This window comes from Electrophorus electricus, chromosome 19 (assembly GCF_013358815.1).
Source record: "Electrophorus electricus isolate fEleEle1 chromosome 19, fEleEle1.pri, whole genome shotgun sequence".
Lineage (NCBI taxonomy): Eukaryota > Metazoa > Chordata > Actinopteri > Gymnotiformes > Gymnotidae > Electrophorus > Electrophorus electricus.
The window spans coordinates 16,051,927-16,074,426 of record NC_049553.1 but is presented as its reverse complement, the minus strand read 5'-3'; the positions used below and the strand labels follow the sequence as shown (position 1 = coordinate 16,074,426).

The 22,500-nt window shown below is 44.7% G+C and overlaps 2 protein-coding genes across 5 annotated transcripts in view; both read left to right on the top strand.

Moving 5' to 3' along the window:
- The window catches only part of esyt2b (extended synaptotagmin-like protein 2b), a 46,714-nt gene extending 45,127 nt beyond the window's left edge, over positions 1-1,587 (top strand). The window contains exon 23 of the mRNA XM_035536689.1: positions 1-1,587. This exon is cut by the window's left edge and continues 229 nt beyond it. The gene's annotated coding sequence lies outside the window, so the exon portion shown is untranslated.
- An 829-nt stretch (positions 1,588-2,416) lies between these two features.
- ncapg2 (non-SMC condensin II complex, subunit G2) lies at positions 2,417-21,498 on the top strand. 4 transcript variants are annotated; one of them, XM_035519842.1, is made up of 27 exons: positions 2,420-2,460; positions 2,702-2,810; positions 3,019-3,210; positions 3,298-3,412; positions 3,510-3,667; positions 4,281-4,415; positions 4,899-4,993; positions 5,527-5,683; positions 5,896-5,988; positions 6,148-6,273; positions 6,704-6,883; positions 8,027-8,179; positions 9,529-9,751; positions 13,077-13,177; positions 13,396-13,569; positions 13,967-14,037; positions 14,860-15,010; positions 15,255-15,434; positions 15,614-15,727; positions 16,028-16,165; positions 17,913-18,012; positions 18,157-18,347; positions 18,574-18,714; positions 19,263-19,366; positions 19,551-19,651; positions 20,448-20,547; positions 20,729-21,498. In XM_035519842.1, the coding sequence occupies exons 2-27, from the start codon at positions 2,733-2,735 to the stop codon at positions 20,778-20,780; spliced, it is 3,423 nt and encodes a 1,140-aa protein (XP_035375735.1). In that variant the 5' UTR covers positions 2,420-2,460; positions 2,702-2,732; the 3' UTR covers positions 20,781-21,498. The 4 variants fall into 4 exon arrangements, with proteins under 4 accessions (XP_035375737.1, XP_035375736.1, XP_035375738.1 ...); XM_035519844.1 differs by having other exon boundaries at positions 2,417-2,810; positions 8,027-8,122; XM_035519843.1 differs by having other exon boundaries at positions 2,417-2,810; positions 20,451-20,547.
- The last annotated feature ends 1,002 nt before the right edge of the window (positions 21,499-22,500 follow it).

Below are 22,500 nucleotides of genomic sequence, written 5' to 3'. Positions count from 1 at the left end.
TCTACCAATCAAGACACTACCGAGCACGGCTCTACCAATCAAGACTCTACCGAACATGGCTCTACTAATGAAGACTCTACCCAACACAGCTCTACTAATCAAGACTCTACCCAGCATGGCTCTACCAATCAAGACACTACCGAGCATGGCTCTACCAATCAAGACACTACCGAACATGGCTCTACTAATGAAGACTCTACCCAACACAGCTCTACTAATCAAGACTCTACCCAGCACATCTCTACCCAATGAGGTCGCTAAATGGCTAATGAAATCAGGCTTCTTCCACTGGGACCCCCCCCCCCACACACAGAGTTATATAGTGTCTCAATTGCCCTCTCAAAAACAGTGTGATTATCACTGTCATTGATATGTTTTTCTCTCTGAGATTTGACCTGCTGTTACCAAACACCATGACAGACAGAACAAATCAACCACCAAACACCACACCATGTATAAATCATCAGATAAAACACACCAAGCAGAACTCTCTCCATTGGCTCTGTGCCTTGATTTCATACTTGTCAAGGTGGAGTATGTAAATATAAGCACTTTTGGTTTGTGCTACTCTGTATAAATTCTGAGCAACATGAAATATTGTTAGTTGGGTTTCTTGCTGTTGGGGAAATGTAGCGTTGTTGGTGTAAGGCATAAGAAAAGAGCCTTGACCAAAGAACTCCCAGATCCTCGAGACTCTGCCCCCATGTCCCCATCCCTCAGGGACTGCTGGGTATCTGGATTGTCTCTGTCCTCTTTCTTTGGGTCTCTGCTTTGATTGGATTTTCTAGGGAATGCTTGTACTATGTTACTATGACAACCTGTACATCAAGAGAATTTGTCATTTATAGGTTTTGTTTTATAATCATACACTAGAATACTTTATTTTCAAAGTATCCATTAGTTGCTTGCTGAATGTCATATTTTCTAGGGAATGCTTGTACTATGTTACTATGACAACCTGTACATCAAGAGAATTTGTCATTTATAGGTTTTGTTTTATAATCATACACTAGAATACTTTATTTTCAAAGTATCCATTAGTTGCTTGCTGAATGTCATAAAATGACATTGCTTGGGGTGAGGGGTTTGGTATCAGAAGATTCAGACATTGTAAAGTAAGTGGTCATCTTACAAAAATATAAATATTCTGATTTTTTTTTTTTAAAGGTTAAACTTTATTTGTTAAAATCTTAAGACATGGATTATTAGGATGGATAATATGGATGCATTTTTCTCTTGTTAATTAGAACTGAGTAAATTAACATGCGGCTCCTGCTCCCTCTGCTGCTCAGCAATGGCTGTGAGGGTCTGTCATGAGTGTGATGGTCTCTCATGGCTGTGATAGTCTCTGCAGGGCTTGTTGTGGTGTGAAGGGTTTGCAGTGTTTTCAGCATTTCACTGATGTGTGTCCATCTTCTGTGAGGTCAGAGGGTGAAGTTTCTCCTCTGAGTTCTCGCTCTCATGCGCTGAGGTCCTGCCTGGAGTTGTCATTTTCAGCTGCAGTTCCACTGCAGAGATGCAAATGGAGCTCCACTGGCTGATGGGATAAACAACACATCCTCAAACATAATAAAGATTCTCCCACAATTCTGTTTTTTCACTTCTGCTGTACATGCATGTGGATATACAACAGATATGGACAAGATCACAATCTGTCATCTTGCACAATTCCAAACTAAAGGAACGTTTAATTTGAACATTTGAAATCATATTCAGCCAATAGTAAGAGTATAATGTAATAATAAGAGTGGGAATACAAGTACACATCTATCTACGCTGATAGATCAGTGAGAACGTGCCCTGGTGCCAGAAGCCTGCCCTCTTCAGCGGGAAGCAGGTTTGTAGGCAAACACTTTGGCGTCCTCTAGTGGATATCAGGTGTCATGGCAGCTCTCCCGGATCAGTAATTTATTCGACATGATTAAAAGCAAAAATAAAAAAGGTTCTGCCAGTATATCGCATCCAGCAGCAACAATGAAAGCATAATTTTGGAATATAAATCACAATATACTTAAGGTACACTACATAAAGAAAAATAGCATATCGTTAAAACAAAGTCCAGTACAATACAGGGAATATTTATGAAACTACATTTGGAGTGGCTTTTTTACCAACGTGTTCATCTTAAACAAACCGTCTCTGATACTGAACCAAACTAAAGTTCACTTAGCGCTACAGAAGTGGGATTCGGGACTAAGAAGTGAACCACAGAATGATCTCAATATGGTGTGACCGAGCAATATGTACTTTACTTCAGAATTATATGATGACCGTTATTTCAGAAGAGAGAAAACCCAACTTATGTCGCGTCCGTAACCTCCTCGTCCAGCAGGTGGCGCTGTACGTTCGCGTAAAAACAAAGAAGACGTTCATACGTCATCACGCTGTTTCAAATTTGCGCGGGGAATGCAGAGACGGATGCGCGCGCCGAGTGCCTCCTGTTTCTAAACAGTCCGCTAGGTAATGAACATAAAAACGCCTCACGCTTATTCACAGCAGCGTGTGACGCTGATTTAAAAGTATTTTAACCTATTTCTGCGCGCTGAGTGAGGTTTGTTAACGTCAGTCCATCTCACATCTCGTAGTGCGACTTTATGTTTGGCTAGGATAAGATAAGCTAACGTTAGCGTAACGTCGGCGGGTTTCTGAGGTAAATCCAGGACTCGCTCATTAATTTCCTCTTTACCTGCTCGTGTTGCAGTCTAAGATACCTGCGACTTGACACCGAGAAGATGTCAAAAAGGAAGGAATTACTGGATTCCGTTCATCCGGATAAAATTCAAACCTTTCTCAACTTTATTAAGTTACATGTATGTACCAACTTCTGCTATTCTATAATATTTTTATTTGTTTTGAGGCCCTTGTGTACTTTAATACTCCCCGTGCAGTGTTATGTAATTTAATGAACTTTAGATTTCTTGCTCTAACATCGCATGATAACGCTATAACGACTGTAGGCGGTTGGTGTTGATGAATGAACGCTGATGTTAATGAGGTTTGTGCTTTCCGGGTCCTCAGAAGGACCGCGCGGAGCCGTTCGACCTGACCGAGCTGGTGCACGAGCTACCGAGGACCCAGAGGGTGGAACTTTGGCGAAGGGCGGCGGCGGTCCTGCGGCGCGCGCTGGAGGCCTCCCCGCCGGAGCGCTGGGTCACGAGGCTCGAAGATGCCAGCGGGGGCGAGGTGGAGGGGGAGGAGTCGCTCGAGCTGGTGCGTCTGGACAAAACATAATGGAAAGCGTTTCTGTCTGACCACCACGTGTGCATGAATGAGCGCGCCTATGTCCCCCGTGTACAGAAACGGACCATGTCTGTGCTGGACGGAGTCACGCTGCTGTGCACCGCCTGCGTGGATGTTGTGGAGGACGGAGACACCTGCTCTGACCTGCTGGACTGCGCGCACATGCTGGACAGTAAGGACCGGCTTGCTTTAACTAGAACGGCTCTCACAGCTGCAGGGGCAGCAGCGTCCTCCTCTACACGCTCAGTCTGTGCGTCTTCTCTCTCCAGGTATAGAGAGTGCCTTGCCGCTGTCTGAGATGCCCCTCCAGCGGGCTATTCATTGGCTGTTTGAATGCTGGTGGAGGCGGGGTTTACCTGGGAAGGCGGAGCTTGGCTGGACTGCCTTTGTTGTTTGTTTGGAGAATACAGTTATACTCAAGAAACCGGTAATGAAAAGAAACCTTATGGCCATAATGGTCTGTTTGGTTGTGTCTCTGGTTAACAATGGAGAGTTGTGCGGTTGTCTCCATGGTTACAATGGCGGCTTGTGTGATTTTCATTCACTGTTTCCAAAGTTGTTCATTTGATTAACTGGTGTTCAGATCCTTTTGTTTAAAAAAACTGTGTGGAGTTATAGCCATTCATACTGTCAGAACCATGTATCTGAGGCACTCTCACACTGTTACACTATAGATGTGGTTGGACACACTCCAGCTGTGGTGTGTTTAATATTTTTGTGAACTCTGCCTTGCGCACGGTCTTATTTGGTGTGCAGGTCAGGTTTGTTTGGAATTGTCCTTCACCAAAACAAGTTGCAGCTGTCTGATATGTTGCTGTAGTAACTAATGTCGAAGTAGGTTTCACATTGGGTGTAGTTCCAACTTCTGTCAGCCTGTGCTGGGTCTGGTCTACTTAGATGGGTGAACTCATGCTTTAGGGACTGTGTTTTTGGATGTTGTTTATCTGGGGTTTTATCTGCTGTCTTTGTGTTGTTTGTGTACAGTGTTTAAATGTGGTGCGCGTGTGTGGGTGTGCTGTACTTTGCTGTGCTGTTCTCAGATCAGTGAGCTGACCAGGCTCTGTGGCCTGCGTGAGGTGCTGCTCACAGTGGACTTTACATCTGAGAGGGGTCAGTCTGTGACCGACCCTCTACTGCAATGCTTCCTCAGTGCCAGTCTCATCAAACGGGAGGAGGTGAGTGAATGAATGAGTGTGTGATTCAAACATGACCGAGTTTCTGAGTCCATATTCTACAGACTTTACCAAATAGTAGCATAAAGTAATTGTTAGTATGTAAACAGACTGAGTAAATGTGGGGGTGTATTCTTTTTTTTTTTTTTTTTTTTTTTTTTTTTTTTTGCTAAAAATGTCTTAAATGTCAGTAGTTTGAAATTCTGTCCTAATTGGAGACATCTGGAATATTAAGAGTACCAGTAATTAAAATAAACAAATAATTAAGACTCTAATGAAGAATAGGCTGTCTGTTAAGACAGTGAAGACTGTATAGGTGGCTGTAGTAAGTGAGTGTGTTCCTGTAGCAGGGATTGGGGGTGTGGATTTTAGGTGCGTGTCTGAGTAGCCTGTGTGATCCTGGGAAAGCTTTTGTGTGTGTGTGTGTGTGTGTGTGTGTGTGTGTGTGTGTGTGTGTGTGTGTGTGTGCGGGCGGGCGTGTTCCAGGGAAAGCGTTTTCTTGCGTTCCTCTTTGGCTGGGACGTGATGTTTATTAGGATGATCCATGAGACCATTAAAAACCAGCTACAGTTTTTCTCCAGGTGAGTCTGTCTCCGGCCCCCGGACCACACCACACGTGGGCTCTCCATGCTGGCGTTTACCCACTCTCTGTACTGATCAGTGTTAGAGTACCTGTGTGCTGTGTATCTTGATCATGTGTTGTGACCGTGTGTAGTGATGTGTGGTGTGTTGTCCTGCAGGGCCGTGGCCTTGTGCTGTGTGTGGTGTGACCGTGTGCTTTATGCTGTGTCGTGTGTTCAGTAACTGCTGTGTGTCGTGACCGTGTGTCATCCTGCAGGGCTGTGGCTGTGTGACTGTGCGCTGTATGCTGTGGTATGACTGTGCTCAGTGACCGTGTGCCGTGTGTGGCGTGACTGTATGCTGTGGTATGACTGTGCTCAGTGACCGTGTGCCGTGTGTGGCGTGACTGTATGCTGTGTTGTGACTGCTGTGTATGGCGTGACTGTATGCTGTGTTGTGACTGTGTGCTGTGTATGGCGTGACCGTGTGCTGTGGTGTGACCGTGTGCCTTGTGCTGTATGCTGTATTGTGACTGTGCCATGCTGTCCTGCAGGGCCGTGGCCGCAGACATAGCAGAGGTTTACTTCCGTGCGTGGAGGAAGGCCAGCAGCCCCTTCCTGGAGGAGTTGGAGATGTCCTGCATTCAGGACTTAATGCAGCACACTCTGTTGCTACCCCGCACCTCACCCGTCCACCCCAAAGTCCGGCAGGTCAGAAAACCCCTCAGTTTTCTGACTGAGTTGGCAGTGCATTCCATGTTATGTTTTGCAAAAAGCAAAATAAGTGGGTGTCTAACTGGTTGTTGACAAAGAACTAAGACCAGAATGTGTTTTTACTTGGAGCTTAACATGAGATGAACTCAGACTAAAGCAGACTGCTGGATGGTGTTGATATAATGCTGACCTCGCTTCCTGGTGTGCAGGTCCTGACGTACTTCCACCAGCAGAAGTACCGTCAGGGCATGGACGAGATGCTGCACCGCCTCTATAAGCCCATCCTGTGGAAGGCCCTGAAGGTGATCCCCTGACCCCTGACCCCCACACCCTGCCACACCACCTCTGGAGTAGAGAAGGAGCGGATGACTTCTCAGAGACTATACAATATAGAGATTTTTGGTTAGTTTTGGAGAGCAGAAAGAGAACGAGATGTGCGTGTGTGTGTGTGTGTGTGACAGGCGGTGAATCCGGAGGTGCGAGCGAACGCCACTCTCCTCTTTACAGAGGCGTTTCCCGTTCACGACCCGGCCCTGGGCAGCGAGAGGGTGGACGAACTCGTCCAGAAACAGCTCGACATGTTGTTTGTGAGTCTGTCACAGACCTGTTATAACATTACATTTACAGCATGTAGCTGATGCTTTTATAAAGTATAGTAGTGTTAGAATGCACTTCACTGTGTTACACACTCACTCCCCTACACAGGTGTTAAACATGCATTGTGTGAAAGCTGTCCTATGTTGCCTAATTTAAAGCTGCAGTTAGTGTTATAACTCTCTTAAAACAGGCTTTTATCTCTCTCCCCTTATCACAGAAACTTGTTATGCACCCTTTATGTCTATGTTAACAGATGTTTTGAAATAATTGCTGTTTATGGCAGCCAACAAATGTTTATCATTAGAATTTTCCTACATAAAGATAATGGAGAAGACACCACTGTTTCAGTATGTGGAGTAACCCTTCTCTCTTCTTCTCCTGCTCCTCTTGCGGCTGTGTTGCTGTCGGCGCCCCCTGCAGGCCCTGCTGGAGGATGCACGACCGATGGTGCGTTCCACGGCAGTGCTGGGAGCGTGTTCAGTGTTGGGCCGCTGCTGGGAGCTTCTACCCTCCACCATCATCACCGACCTGCTAAAGAAGCTCCTCCTCCAGCTCGCCAATGACACCAGCTCCCCTGACTGTCGCTGCTCTGTCTTCATGGTAAGGGTCATTGTAGAGCTTAAAGCGTCAGGTCACAGGTCAGAGTAGAGCTTAAAGAGTCAGGTCACAGGTCAGAGTAGAGCTTAAAGAGTCAGGTCACAGGTCAGAGTAGAGCTTAAAGCGTCAGGTCACAGGTCAGAGTAGAGCTTAAAGCGTCAGGTCACAGGTCAGAGTAGCGTTTAAAGCCGTTAGACTTTCGTCTAAAAACTAGTCAGATCTAGATAACGTAGGTTATACTGCTTTAGACACTCTTAACAAAAGAATTCAGTAACTTCACACTTGCTACAGATTGGTTGGGTGTTTTATTAGTTGCTTGCAAAATTCTACTACCAAAAATACCCAGAACTGCACATGAAACAGGTTGTAACATACACTGCCTGGCCAAAAAAAGGTCACCACCTGGATTTAAGTAAGCAAATAGTTAAGAGCCTCCCACTGGATAATTACTGCATGGGTGATTGTTTCAGCTGGCATCAAGTTATTTGACCCTAACTGATGCAGTGAGTAGCTTCTCTTTTGTTAAATAACCATCTCGAAAGACACATCTTGTGGTCGTGGAAAATATGTTAATCTGTTTTAGTAGGGTAAAAATATTGGCATGCATCAAGCAGAGAAAATATCTAAGGAGATTGCTGAAACTACTAAAATCTGGTTAAGAACTGTCCAATGCATTATTAAAAAGTGGAAGGATAGTGGGGAAACATCATCTTCTGATGAGTCCAGATTGACCCTGTTCCAGAGTGATGGGCACATCAGGGTAAGAAGAGAGATGGCTGAAGTGATGCACCCATCATGCCTAGTGCCTACCGTACAAGCCTGTGGCCACAGTGCTATGATCTGGGGTTGCTGCAGTTGGTCAGGTCTAGGTTCAGCAACGTTATGTGCCCAAAGAATGAGGTCAGTTGACTTCCTGAATATACTGAACGACCAGGTTCTATCCATGGATTTTTTTCTTCCATGATGGTACGGGCATATTCAAAGGTGATAATGCCAGGATTCATCAGGCTCAAACTGAAAGGCGGTCCAACAAAATATTAGTGTGTGACCTTTTTTTGGCCAGGCAGTGTATGAATGTATGATATGAAACATATCCTCTGATGTGTGTGTGTGTGTGTGTGTGTGTGTGTGTGTGTGTGTGTGTAGTGCATATGTGTGATTCTGGATAATCGTCTCAGCCATCCTCTGCTGGAGAAGCTCCTCCCTGCTCTGAAGTCCAGCCTCCACGACACCTCAGAGAAGGTTCGCGTCGCATTTGTGGACATGCTGCTCAAGATCAAAGCAGTCCGTGCAGCCAAGGTGACCCACAAAGAGAGAGAGAGAGTGTGTGTGTGCACGCGTGCGCGTGTGACCCTTTTCTGTATCTTTTACCCTCACTCCAATATACACACTCATTCATTCTCTCTCTTTTTCTCTCTCGTAGTGTAGAGCACACTTTTATTGCTGATTCTGCTTTGTAAAGTTTTTTTTATGATTGCGATCTTAATTTAACATTTCTGTGTTTGTATAAAGAGCTTCAAAAAGTTTTTCAGGTTTTGACATTTTTAATATCAGTATTGAAATAAGTTCTTGTAGTGGGAGTTTTTCCATAAAACCCGTGAAGACTTTTGAGTAGTTGGCCAAAAAAAGGTCACCACCTGGATTTAAGTAAGCAAATAGTTAAGAGCCTCCCACTGGATAATTACTGCATGGGTGATTATGTTTCAGCTGGCATCAAGTTATTTGACCCTAACTGATGCAGTGAGTAGCTTCTCATTTGTTAAATAATCATGTCGAAAGACGCATCTTGTGGTCGTGGAAAAGATGTTAATCTGTTTCAGAAGGGGTCAAATGATTGACATGCATCAAGTAGAGAAAACATCTAAGGAGATTGCTGAAACTACTAAAATCAGGTTAAGAACTGTCCAACGCATTATTAAAAAGTGGAAGGACAGTGGAGAAACATCATCTTTGAGGAAGGAATGTGGTCAGGAAAAAATCTTGAATGATCGTGATCGGCGATAACTTAAACGTGTGGTGAAATCAAATAGTAGAAAAACAACAGTAGAACTCAGGGATATGTTTAATAGTGAAAGTAAGAGCATTTCCGCACACACAATGTGAAGGGAACTCAAGGGATTGGGGCTAAATAGCTGTGTAGTCTTAAGAAAACCACGTTATTGAGGCTAACTGGCAAAAACGGCTTCAGTTTGCTAGGGAGCATAAAGATCCAGCTCTGGAGCAATGGAATGAGGTCATGTGGTCTGAAGCGTCCATCACTGTGGAACAGGGTAAATCTGGACTCAGGGTAAAACCATGCCACAGCGAATGTGTGCCGTAATCAAAGCTAAAGGCGGTCCAACGAAATATTGGTGTGTGACTTTTTTTTTTTTTTTGCCAGGCAGTGTATTTTAATGTATTCTCCATGTACTGATGTTTGTTGTATAGTAGACACCTGGTTGTCATTTGGGTTTGTGTTTTTCTGTGTGTGTTAGCTTTTGTAATGTTTTCATGGGTGTTTGTGTTTTTCTCAGAAAGGTCTGTTTTTGGAAGCAGACGTGTGTATGTGTGTGGGCGTTTGTGTCTTGTTTGTCTGTCTCTGCTGATTGTTTTGGATCTGGCGTGACTCGGATTGTGCTGACTCTCTCTCTCTCTCTCTCTCTCTCTAGTTTTGGAAGGTGTGCTCCATGGAGCACCTGTTGGAGCGGTTGGAGCGTGACTCCCCAGCCGTGTCCAAACGCATCGTTAACTTGCTCTTCAACTCTTTCCTGCCGGTGAGTCAGTCGGAGGAGATCTGGTGTGAGCGCTGTGTCACCATGGTGCAGATGAACCCAGGAGCCGCACGCAAGTTCTACCGCTATGCCTGCCTGTACACCGCCCCCACCAACATAGGTATATGTGCATGCGTGTGCGCACACACACACACACAGTTATATACAGTGATGTGAAAAACAAAGTTCACCCACTTTGAATTCTGTGGTTTTACATATCTGGACATAAATATTATTTAGTCTTTATCAGGTATTAAGTGTAGGTAAATCCAACCTCAGATGAACATCACAAAAGACTCTACTCTGTTGGCATATGACACAACTGAAGCTGTGTGAATAACTAAGTACACCCCATGAATCAACAGCTTGTAGAAGCAACGTTGGCAGCAGTAACTTGAAGTGATGTTAGACTGACAGTTGTACACCAAACCATCATTCAGGAGGAGTTTTGGCCCACTCCTCTGTACACTGCCACAGTTCCCCGAGGTTTGTGATCGAGATTTGTGATGAGTTTACACACAGCTCTCTTAAGGTTCCTCCACAGCCTTTCAGCAGGGTTGAGATCTGGGCTTGGACTGGTCCATTGTAACACCTTGATCGTTCTCTGTTACAGCCGGGTTCTGCAGGCTTTAACTCAGGCTTCCACCCTGAGGTGTGTTTTCGTTTGGATGCATCAATGTCTGATAGGATGTGCTAGACAACGACTCGCCCATTAGACTGCTTCTTGTAGGAGGGATCGTTTTCAGAGTGGTAGGGGACTGTTTGTACTCTACAGGTGTCTGTGTGCAACGCGATGAACGCACTTCTGCTGCTGCATGAATGTAGGAAACCATGTTGTTTTTACCGAGACTTGGTTCCAACCTGTTCCACTGGCTGCTTTGTTTTCCTTGGATACTTTTCTCTGATTTAAATGGGTAGAAATGAACGTTTTGGTGAAGTTTGTTAAAGTGCTGCATCCAGTGCATAGACCACATGACTGAGTTTTACACCCTTTTATCTTCCTCCACGATGTCACTGGATATAGTTTACATTCCAATAGATGGTAATGCCAAGTCCACAGCCTCCAATCACAACGCTGCCCTGACTATGTATCTAACCATTCAAAACTGCCCTGACTGTGTAGCTAACCATTCAAAATGCTGCCCTGACTGTGTAGCTAACCATTCAAAATGCTGCCCTGACGGTGTATCTAACCAGTCACAACGCTGCCCTGACAGTGTATCTTACCAGTCACAACGCTGCCCTGACGGTGTATCTTACCAGTCACAACGCTGCCCTGACGGTGTATCTAACCAGTCACAACGCTGCCCTGACGGTGTATCTAACCAGTCATAACGCTGCCCTGAGGCTTCATGTTTTATTGTGTGGGATTTTAATCACTGTAAATGGCTCCTCCTGGGTTTGTTCAATATTTCGACTGTTGTACTTGTGGCAGTAAAGTTTTAGACTGTTATGGGATTATTAATTAAGTTATGTCTCCCTTGTCAGACTATGGTATGATACGTCTTCATCCATTTCACAAGCCTGTTTTTAAAGGTGTAAACTTCAGCTGAAAACTGTATATGTCTGGAATAATGATGACATTGAGACTGACATTGTTTCACAAGCAGGATGCACATCCTGCCGAGATGTGTGTCACTGCATTGACAGTGTGGTTCCCATGAAGGTTATTTCAGTTTACTCTGACAATACATGTTATGTTACAAAAGAAATTGTTTGCTTTTATGAGCGGAAACCATGTTCAGATCGTTCAGAAAGAGCTTAACTTTAAACTGAAAGCACACATCAGTAAAACTGAAGAGCAGAGTTACCGTAAGACTTCCAGGGAAGTGTGGCAATAAAGGCCATGACTACTGTGGATCAGGGAGGAGCCACATTAGTACAGGGAAGGAGGTGGCAAAGCTAATGAATCAAATTAAGTTTTTGTAGTTTTGATTCAGGGCATGCTCCCACTGCACTGGAGTTTGAGCATAGCTGAAGATCAGTGATTGATCAACGTACAGTTCCTGTCGTGTTTACTGTAAAAACGTGTGTGGAGGATTTAGCTGAGGCACTGGGCCATGTTTCAAATGTCCTTAGATTCAGGCCTAGTTTCTGATATCTCGGGGAAAAAAAAAAAAATTATTCTAAAGAAACAACAACAAACTTGTTTCAAAGAAAATAATGATTTTGGACCTGCTGCTCTGACATCAGTAGTGTCAAAGAGCTTAGAAAGGTGTTTGGTGTCTAAACTGAATGTAGAGGTCAAGAGTGTTTTAGATCAGTGTGCGTACAGGCTAAAGGGCCCAGATGACTGAAACATCCTTATTACCTCATAGCCTACACTCCTTTATTTGTTGATTTTCAGTTCTGCTTGTAATACAGTGCTACCTCCTCTGCTGATCAACAAAATATGAGAATTATTTTTTATTCTAAGGTGGTATTTGTTATCAAATAACACACAACAGAATATCTCTCAGATGTGAAAACATAATGCAGGCCTGATGCAGGGCTGGGTTCGTTCCCCATCACCGTTCACACCTTACTCTAAAGATTGCAGGATTGTTGCAGATGATGCTGCAGTTCTTAACTTGGCATTTGTGGAACTGTGTGATGAGTACCACCTTAAGCTGAATGTTAAGACACAAGAGATTCATTCACAATAATAATAATAATCTGAGGTCTTGTCCTATGAGTGTGTGTGTGTGCGTGTATACGTTGAGAGCACACTTGGGTGGTCGACGCGTATGGAGTTTTTGTGCCAGACTGCAGTAAAGATGGTAATGTTTGAGAAGACTCAGCAGAAGCTTCTGATTTTGTTCTGTAAGGCTGTACTAGAGAGTATTCTAACATGGCATATCAGTTTGGTTTGGCGATCTCAACACAGCTAAAGAACAAATAAGCCAGTGTTGTTAAAATGGCGTGGACAGTCCGAGGTGGTCAGTACTCCTCTCTTAATGTAGTCTATGAGCAGTCTGGTATTAGATTGGGAAGAGTTATTCCTGATCCGGATTGTGTTCCGTTTCCAGCTTCTCTCTTCTGGCAGATTTAGAAAACCAAGGTGTAGATTTAAAATATTTAGACATTTTGTTCCTACATGTATTACACTTCTGAATTTTAGTAGTGGGGTGTGTGTGTGGGTTTGAAATCTTTATTTATTTAGTGGTGGTGGTAGGTTGTTGACTGGCGTGGGTTTGATTATTATTATTATTTTTTTAAATTTAATTTAATTATTTTTAATTTTTTTTTAATGGTTGATGTTTAGAGAGGAACGTGACTGATGGCCAATACATCGGACTAATATCACAGCTGATAAAATAATTAATTAGACACAATATTGCTGTATTTAAATGGACATTTATTTAACTATAGTTAGATGTTGCTTGCACTCTCTGTATTTTGTCTGCTGTACTTATTTTAAATATATCTGTGTGTGTGTGTGTGTGTGTGTGTGTGTGTGTGTTTAGTGAAACTGATGCTGATGATTCGAAAGTGTCTGAACTCGTGTATTCAAAAGGGTGTAAAAATCACAGATGACTCTGTGTCCAGCAATAAAGAAAACTCTTCAGTAAGTCAAGCACACACAGGAGCAGTAGATGAAAGTCTGACACCGTTTTAACTGCTTTATGGATAATGACATGATTGGCTACATTTTGGAAGTTTATTTAAAGAAGGTTATTAAAATATATGTAGTTGGGTACAGTCCTTTAAATGTGAGCTTGCATACGTGTGTGCGATCAAATGTCTGTGTTCGCTTGCGTGTGTGTATATGTTTGTCGTTGCTAGGTTTTGGAGGAGGTGCTCTCTGTGAAGGACACTGCTGTCATGGCCAGTCTGCTGGAGATCGTGGTGATTCTCTGGAACAGTGTGCAGAAATCTCTGGAGCTCCACCAGGACGCTCTAAGCTACATCACGGCCAAGTTCGCCAGTGTCCTGCCAGAGTACCTACGAGTATTCCAGGTGAGGGAGGCACCTGTCTCAGGAGCAAAACACACACACGCATGCATACATGCACACATACACATGTGTTTGTACACACACAGACATGCCCATACGCATGCATACTCATGCACACACTCTCCTACACACATACATGCACACTAATGCACACATGCTCTCATACACGCCCATATGCATGCATGCACACACTATCACATAATCATACATGCACTCACTCGCTGATGCACACACATACAAACACACACAGAGGAGGAAGGACACACTGCTCTGAAGTTCTCACATTCTCATATTTTCACTGAGGTGATGTAACATTGGTGCAATGTTTCGTGTCTGTGTGTATGGGTCTGGGTGCGTGGGTGGGTGGGTGCGTGCGTGGGTGTGTGTGTGTGTCTGACAGGAAGAGCGTTGTACAGCTCCACTCATCCGCTTGGCGTCTTTACTGCCTGCTGCTGCTGTACCAGCACTAAGGTGGGTCTAAAAATACACAACTACACAATACACACAACACCACACTACTCAACTACACTACACACAAAACTCACAATATACACACATAGCACACAAAGAACTACACAACACAAAACTACAATACACACAGAAATACGCAACTACACTACACACAACACAATATACAGTTACATAGCTACACACAATACACACACAATGCACAAAACAGACTTGCACAATACACACACATTTACACCCAAAACTACACAATTCACACACCACTACACGATATATACACAGCTACACAACAAAATATAGAGCTGAATATAATATAGAATATAGAATATAAGATTCAGGACGCATTATATCAGACAGATTTTAAAATGTAATACAGGTTACAGAGTATAGTCTGGACATATTCTGTAAGTCTGTATTCTGTAGTCTATACAGGTTACAAAACACAGAATATACAATGTACACTATGTAGACTACAGAATATAGACTACAGGTGCAATATGTAGTCTACACAACACAGAATATGATATACAGTACAGAACAGAGAATATAAAATGTAGAAGCCTGGATACAGAACATGGACTGTTTCCAATACCGGAGTACACTCCACTTTCAGAATTTACGCATTACGCAGCACGCACTGCACACGCACTCGTCTGGGTCACGCACTGCACATATACTCGTCTGGGTCACACAATGTGTGGTATTTAAAGTGAAGATGGAGCTGTGGCTTCTGCATCTTCTATAATCCATCTAATCTGACTGACTGTCTTCCTCCTCATGTGTGAGTGAGCGCATTTGTTTATATTTGTATGTGTGTATATATAGGAGTAAAGTGATGGCACAGTTGCGGAAGCTGGACTCTGGCTGTCCTGTGCCGCTATACAGCCAGCCGCTGGAGTGTGTGTGCGCTTGGGGTCAGCTGGGTGGCGTGCTGGAGCTGGTGGTTGAGTGGCTCACTGAGGCGAACCCTACACTGGTACACACGCACACTGCCCACAGCCAGCTGGACACATTCAGCATTATGATTACACAGGGGAGACACTTTACTGAACATCCCTTCATATCATAGAGGGTGACAGTCAGATCCACTGTACTCTAGGTCAGGTTTAGTGCATTCCTCTGTGTGCAGTTCTCTCCTCTGTGCTGGTAAAGTTACTCCCACTATGGACCATTTAACACACCTCTCTCTCTCTCTCTCTCTCTCTCTCTCTCTCTCTCAGAGTGAGAGGAGGGAGTCAGAGAGTCGGCGGGTCAAATTTGATGACCCAGCACAGGCCAGGCCAGGCCTGGGGCTGGATTATGTGGCCTTGCTGCTGCAGAGGCCTCGTACTCGGGACTGTCTGCTGGCTCTGCCCCTGGACCAGCTCACGCCACTACTGCAGGCTCTCAGTACATGGAAGGTACCTGCTCCTACGGGGCAGTACCCGTGCACATTCCTACGGGGCAGTGCCCGATGAGTGGGGTAGAGGAGGGTGATCAGTGATGAGTGGGATAGAAAATGTGTTTGGAGAGCTTTGGAGAGCTGAGAATTGGAGAATGGATTTCTCTATGGTGTGTGACGTGTGTGTGTGTTGTACAGGAGGTGCTGTATTCCTCTCTCAGTGAGGGAGGTGTCAGTGCAGCGCTGACTGAGACGACGGCTCTCACAGCGTTCATCTTGCACACTCGCCTCAGCATCCATCTCCAACATCGGGTGAGTTCACACACACGCACACTTGCATACAGTTTTCTCTATATTCACAAATACACATACCCACGCACTCATTCACTCAAAGTGAGTTCACACACTCACACACACATTTACATGCATGTGACATGTACATGCAGACATGTTAACTGGGTCTTCTGTTACCACATATATTCTTCTGTCTTAAATTTCAATGCCGATCCACAGCCCTCATCACATTGGGAGTCTGCCCTCTACTGGCAGTCTCTGTCTTTTTGTAAAGTCACAATTACACCAACACACTGACCACGAGCTCCTGTCTATCAGTACCCGGAGGGGCGGGACTTCCTGGGCTCACTGGAGCACTCCATGGACTGGGTGGAGAAGAGGGTCCTGCCCTTCCTGGTCGCCCCTGGAGAATACGTCTCTGAGCAACAGACGACTCTGGCCAGGCACATCGTGGAGGTGAGTGCGGTAGCCAGGGCCATCAGTGACTGAGCACCGTGGCACCCACTTAACAAGTAAACATGGATCCTTTCAAACAGAACACAGGATTTTCTGCTTTTGTTTTGTAGAACAGTTGAGTCATACAAGCAATCGAACATGAGCGTGCGCACACACGTTATTGAGAGCTGCAAGTGTCCAGTCCTTTTTTTAGGGTGTTGGATCTCTTCCCACGTGAAGTCTCAGTGGTGAGGCTTCCTTCAGTGCCACCCACAGCCCCCTGTGCATGTGTTAGACGGGTGGACACTCAGAGAACAGACCTGCTAAAACGTGACCCAACCAAAAGACTCGTCAGACAGACAGAACAAAGCAGATTAATGCTTGAATTATTTACACCTTACAATGATGGGAAAATCATACTAATTATAAGTAGATGAAATACAGTTCAACCTCAACTTTCATAAAATTGATTATTCGTCATCGATAATTAAATAGAATTTTTTTTTTTTTAATTTATTGGCCTACTGGCAGACTATGCATATGGACTAGAAAATGCTTAGAAAAAAGTTTAGTAAGTCTTAAATGAAATATTTGTATTATTAAACTATTTTATAACTTTGTCATAAATATTTACACACATTTGGTAAAGGGTTTCAGCGCTACACTGTATGGGTTTGCTCCTCTGTTCTGATGCATATCTATCTGAGTATTTGCACAGCTGTAGGAATCTTATAGCATCCTTTTTGATACTGTACATCATTTCTGCTGTCTCAGACTCTGCTTGTATGTTCTTATCCACGGAGCCAGTGCGCGGTCTCTTCCTACATTGGCTCCTCTATCAGTGCACGGTCTCTCTCTCTACATTGCCTCCTCGTAGCAGTGCGTGGTCTCACTCTACATTGGCTCCTCCTATCAGTGCGCGGTCTCTCTCTCTACATTGCCTCCTCGTAGCAGTGCGTGGTCTCACTCTACATTGGCTCCTCCTATCAGTGCGCGGTCTCTCTCTCTCTACATTGGCTCCTCGTAGCAGTGCGTGGTCTCACTCTACATTGGCTCCTCATGTCTCTGGAACGTATGTAGTTGGTGTGTTTGATCTGAGTAGTGTGTTCAACAGTGACCAACACTAATCTCTCCTCGTGTGTGTAGTGCACTTGGCTAAGTAACGTGAGTCTCATTCTGACCATGTGAAATCTTTAACTGTGTTAATATAAAGTGTGACTGACGATTTCTTTGAAGATTAGCACAACTGCAGAACTTTCAGGCACACGGGAAACCCTCCAGCGTGGAAAACCGTTACCATGGCTATAGTTACAGCAGCAGTTTTAATGTTGGACAGGAGGATGTGAGGGCAGTCAGGGTTATCTGAACTTGTATTTGAATACACAGCACTGTCAGGCAGCTCAAAAGCTGTGTTTGAATGTAGCCTACATGTCTGGAGTGTGTCCTACATATGTGGTCTGTCTGTCTGAGCTCTGTGATGGGTAGCTCTCAGCTGTTGTAGCTGGGTGGTGAGCATTGATCTCGGCCATGTTGTAGCTCACTAGTTGCTTTAAGCTGTGTTGTAGGTAGTTTGTACTGGTTTAGTATGTGTTGATCTCTGCTGAGTAGTGGTGTAACTGGGTGGTGAGTGTGCTGGGTTGTGACTGGTTGGTTTGTGGTGTTGTATGCTGGTTGTAACTGGGTGGTGTGTTTTGTGTGCTAGTTTGTAACTGTAATCATTTAGATGATGTTTTGTGATGAGGCGACCCCCCCCCCCCTCCTGTTTCAGAGTTGCATGACTGTGTGTAGGGACGCTGTGCGAGTGGCGGTGGGAGATGCTGATTTCAATGACCATGTGCTGCAGCTGGGCTCCTATGTGTTACTGTCAGGTGAGTGACACACACGCACACTTTGGGAGTCCTGCCCAGCGAGGCCGGACCACTTCGTCTGCTGTTACTGGGACTGTATTTCCACATCATACGAAACCATCTAACAGAAATAATGTGTGCGCGTGTGTGTCTTCTCTCTTTTAGAGAAAGGGTATGCATGTATCCCACTGCTGTTGTCTCTGCTAGCTGAGGTGGCGCAGGACTCCATTTCCCATAATGCTGAGGTACAGGAGGAGCAGCTCTCTGTCACCCTCCGAATTATAACCAATATGTTCCAGAAAGTTCTGGAGGTCATGGCTCATCGCCTACGGAAGGACAAAGAAGAGGGTGAGGAGGTGAGCCTTAACAGACACACAGGGACACGCATGCATACAGACATACATATGCCTACACACACGCGCGCACACACATAAGCATACAAATACATATGCAAACACAGACACACATAAAAGTGCACGTGCGTGCACACACATGCATACGCACGCATATGTGCACACAAAACCTACATAGATGCAGTGGACATTATGAAGTGTGTGTGTGTGTGTGTGTGTGTGTGTGTAGCTGTGCGGCTCATCTGAAGACGCCCTGCATGACTTCCTGCTTGTAACTCAGTTAGCATCTGAGGAGGCTGAGGTTATGACCGGGATCTTCTCCTCTCTGTGTGCCGCTGTCCTCATCGACGTTAGCCGGGTACTGCAGAAGGTTGGTGCCCTCTGACCTTAGCGCGCACACCCTCTAGACTGGACTGTTCACCGTGCCTCCGGACTGTTCGTGGTGTTTCCAGGTGCCGTGACGATCTCTTTGCTTTTCACCTTCACGTCACCTCTTAAACGGACATCCTGACTGCTGTGAGTCAAATATGAAATCATATGCTGATAAATATAAAGTCCAAATCTAAAAGAGGCAAGAGGCGGCACTGGTGTGTTTGTCCGGGTGTAGGCAGGCGCTCTGATCACTCCTGAAGGAGCCCGTTATGCTGCAGTCCCCTTACATCCCAGCAGTAGGCTGCTTATAAAGGTGGTTTGGGATTGTAAGGCAGGACACTGTTGAGAATGAGATCAGGTTGTTGTCTCTCTTTTCTTTTCTTTCTTCTTTGTTCAATATTCCTTTTTTTTGTGGGTCACTGAAGTGACAAATTGGGCTTTTTGTGTTTTTGTGACAAAGACCAGCAGAGGTCAGTCTGCATGATGTTTGTATGGATTTTGAAAACCTGTTCCTGACCCCTGACTCATGACCCACCCCCCCAACAGCTGTCTCATCCTGAAGAGGTGATGACCCCAGAGTCAGTCTCTGACCTGCCGCCCCTCTCAGCCACTATAATTGGAGCCATCCTCAAGTCTCCTGCAGTAACCAGGTACCTGCACACACACACAAATGCACACACACACAAATACACACACACACACACACACACACACCCCACTAAAATCTGGGTGTTGCCACATACCCTTCACTGAACTGTAGTCTCTAGTCTGTGACACTTACTAATTGCACTTTAACACTTAATAACTGTGCTCTGCATCTGTAATGTGCTGTAGGTGCTTCTGGTCTGAGCTGAGTTTGTCTGTGAACTCTGAGGCCATCGAGAGCCTCACAGGTCTGACTGCCGTTGCTCACATCCTGGCCATTGGAAGAAAAGGTGAGTTTTCTCCTGCTCTGCCTTTACTTCTGAATATACCACCTCCACAAGATGAGAACTGCCCAGCTATAACCATACTACTAATTAAATGTGTTCTTAGTCTGTTATTACTAATTAAAAGTGTACTTTGTCTGCTCTTACTAATTTAATGTATAGTTAGTCTGCCATTACTAATTAAATGTGTAATTAGGCAGCGTTCACACAGGCCTCATTAATGTTAGGCATGCTACATCTCACGCTTGAAAAAGCAGAATTGTGCCAAGAATGTAAACACTAGAATGTGAGGGTATTGGGGGATTACACTAGAATGAGTGAAGGGCAGATTACACCAGACTGTGTGAGAGTACTGGGGGGTTACACCAGACTGTGTGAGAGTAGTGGGGGGTTACACTTGAAAATCAACAGAACAGGGTGGTCAAACAGACTTGGGCTGTCTATCCTGTTTGGATCATAATCTTTAATTTTAATACAGTGCAAGGTGTCCAAAAAAAGCAGAGAAGGTATCCTCGATCTTGATTGGTTAGCGGTGTGTGATGTACGATGCTCTTGCGAGATGCGCAATGCAAAAGTTGATGGGTTTTCAATTTAACTGAGGTTTAAAATCAAAGCACCGTGTGCTGAGTAGAGGAGTGTGTTCAGTGCTGTGTGTGTAAAACACACTTCACAGTCTGAAAAAGCGTGTGAACGCCCCCTGTTACTGACTGGAGTCATTCTTAGCATGCTGTATTGCTAATATCATCAGGACATGTTTGTGCGGCTTGTCTGAGGGGCTTCTGATGACTCTTGTGTTACACAGCAGACAGCATCCAGCAAAACCTGAAGGGAATCGCCATGTCCGTGCACACACAGATCCTCAGGCACTCCACAACACTGGGGGAGCTCACAGACATGCAGAGGTAACGCGGGAAAAACGGGCATGTACACATGTAGAAGGAACATGGAGAAAATATGTAATTACTAAATATCATCAGGTCACCATCCCCCACCCTGCACTGGGGTATTAAACTCATGAGTGGAATGTAAAGTGGTCTGTCTGTCTCTTTTCTCTCTCTTTCTTTCTCTCTTCCTTTATTCTAGAGTCCTCTATGAGAGTGCGATCAGGACCCTGAATGAGGTTCTGCTGCAGTGAGACTACAGCTGGTTCTGGTAGACCACGCATGGCCCAGGGATCAGAGTTCTGCTGTCCTAACACGTGTTGTGTTAACTAGACTGTCTCCCAACTGTGTCTCTCACATGAGACCTATGGGTCATGTATACTCGCTGCATCTCCGTTGTGCAGTGTCCCTGAAGTCTTTTTGTCTGGTCAGTATAAAGATGTACTTCGTTTGTGACCGTTCTGGTAGTAACTTGAACTTGTGTGTGGAGAACTGCAAGGGAAGATATTGTGAAGCACTCACTTCCAGATCCAGATGTCCTGGTCAGACTCCTTCGTTTAGTAGTCAGACAGACCTTAGGACACATGGGGCAAAATAACCATTGTGATAAAGATTGTAAGACTTTGAGGAGTTCAGAGTCTTTCATAAAGTTTGCTTTTTCATTTAAAATTAAAAGCCATTTAAAATGACATTTTTTAATATTGGAAATAATGTTGGTTTTTCTCTTTTCTATATTTTGAATTCATTAACAAACAATAAAATAAAAGCTCATTGTGTTGGCAGTTTAAGAAGCATTTTGAGGTCCACAGCATCTATAACCCAGAGGGATTGTTGTTTTAAATAGGAGTTAAACCGGCTTCTTCTGTCCACTATGCAGAGTAGCTCCAGGTTGGGCCCTGGGGTTAGGTCTGTCCTAACCTCACTGATGTGGACTGGGGAGGGTGGGTTGCCTTTTTGACCTCTTCACCAGAGTCTGTCCTCCTCACATGAAGGATTATTCTGATCATTAAAGTTATTGATCTGAATTTCCGTGAACCTGATTTGTGTAACTTGGTGTAAAGTGCAACTGACCTAACCCTAAACCTTAACTCTAATCCGTAACCCTAACGTGGTCTCTAAGTTTAACGGCCCAGATACCGAGTCGAGTTGAAAGCGTCACTACATTTGCTGTGCGTATATGCTAATTAGCTACTTGGATCACGGGGCTGTTAAAACTGAGTTGAAAGAAGTGTAGACAGCAGCGCGCTGTTGCTCTCCACCATCTCTGTTCTCTTATAGAAGCTGCTGTCCGCACTGCAGAATGGGGGATTGAGTTACCGCTGCGTATCAGCGGGGCTCGGACAGCCAGACGTTTAAGGGAATCTTGCTCACATTATTCCTGATCGCGGGCTGAAAGGAGAGAGACCGAGTCATTTTAACGTTCATCTTCCGTCTGATACCTGCAGCAGAAGTTGCAAATGAATTCTCAGATTTCAGTTCGCGTGTTCGTTAATGTAACGCAGGCACTTCTCCAGCGACGCGCGCATTAGCGGGAGCGCCACTGATAATGATCTACCGGCCCGCTCACGCGAGAACGCTTACATGTTAATGATCAGCTCCCACCCTTTGGACGTTTAGGTATGTTTAAACAGTGTAGTCACGGATAGGGACATAAGACGATTGTTCTCTTAACATTTTAATACAAATAAGCCACGAAACAGGTCCTTGGACAGGGCCAAACCGCGAGCGCGTTGAGGAGTGCCGGCCTGCTCGGCTTTGCAGGCTAATGTGGTTTTGAATCCAAGCGGCTCTCTTGCTAAAAATTCAAGTTTCTAAACGTTAGGTTTAAATGAAGCCGACGCCATCTTTAAGTTCTGAACTTGGCTTACTTCACAAAAATACTTTACGCAGTTGCTCAGTAATCCCCCATGAATAACAGATAAGCCTTGAGTGCTTTCAAATTGTTTTGCCAATCAGGGCTAGAACTAAGTACAA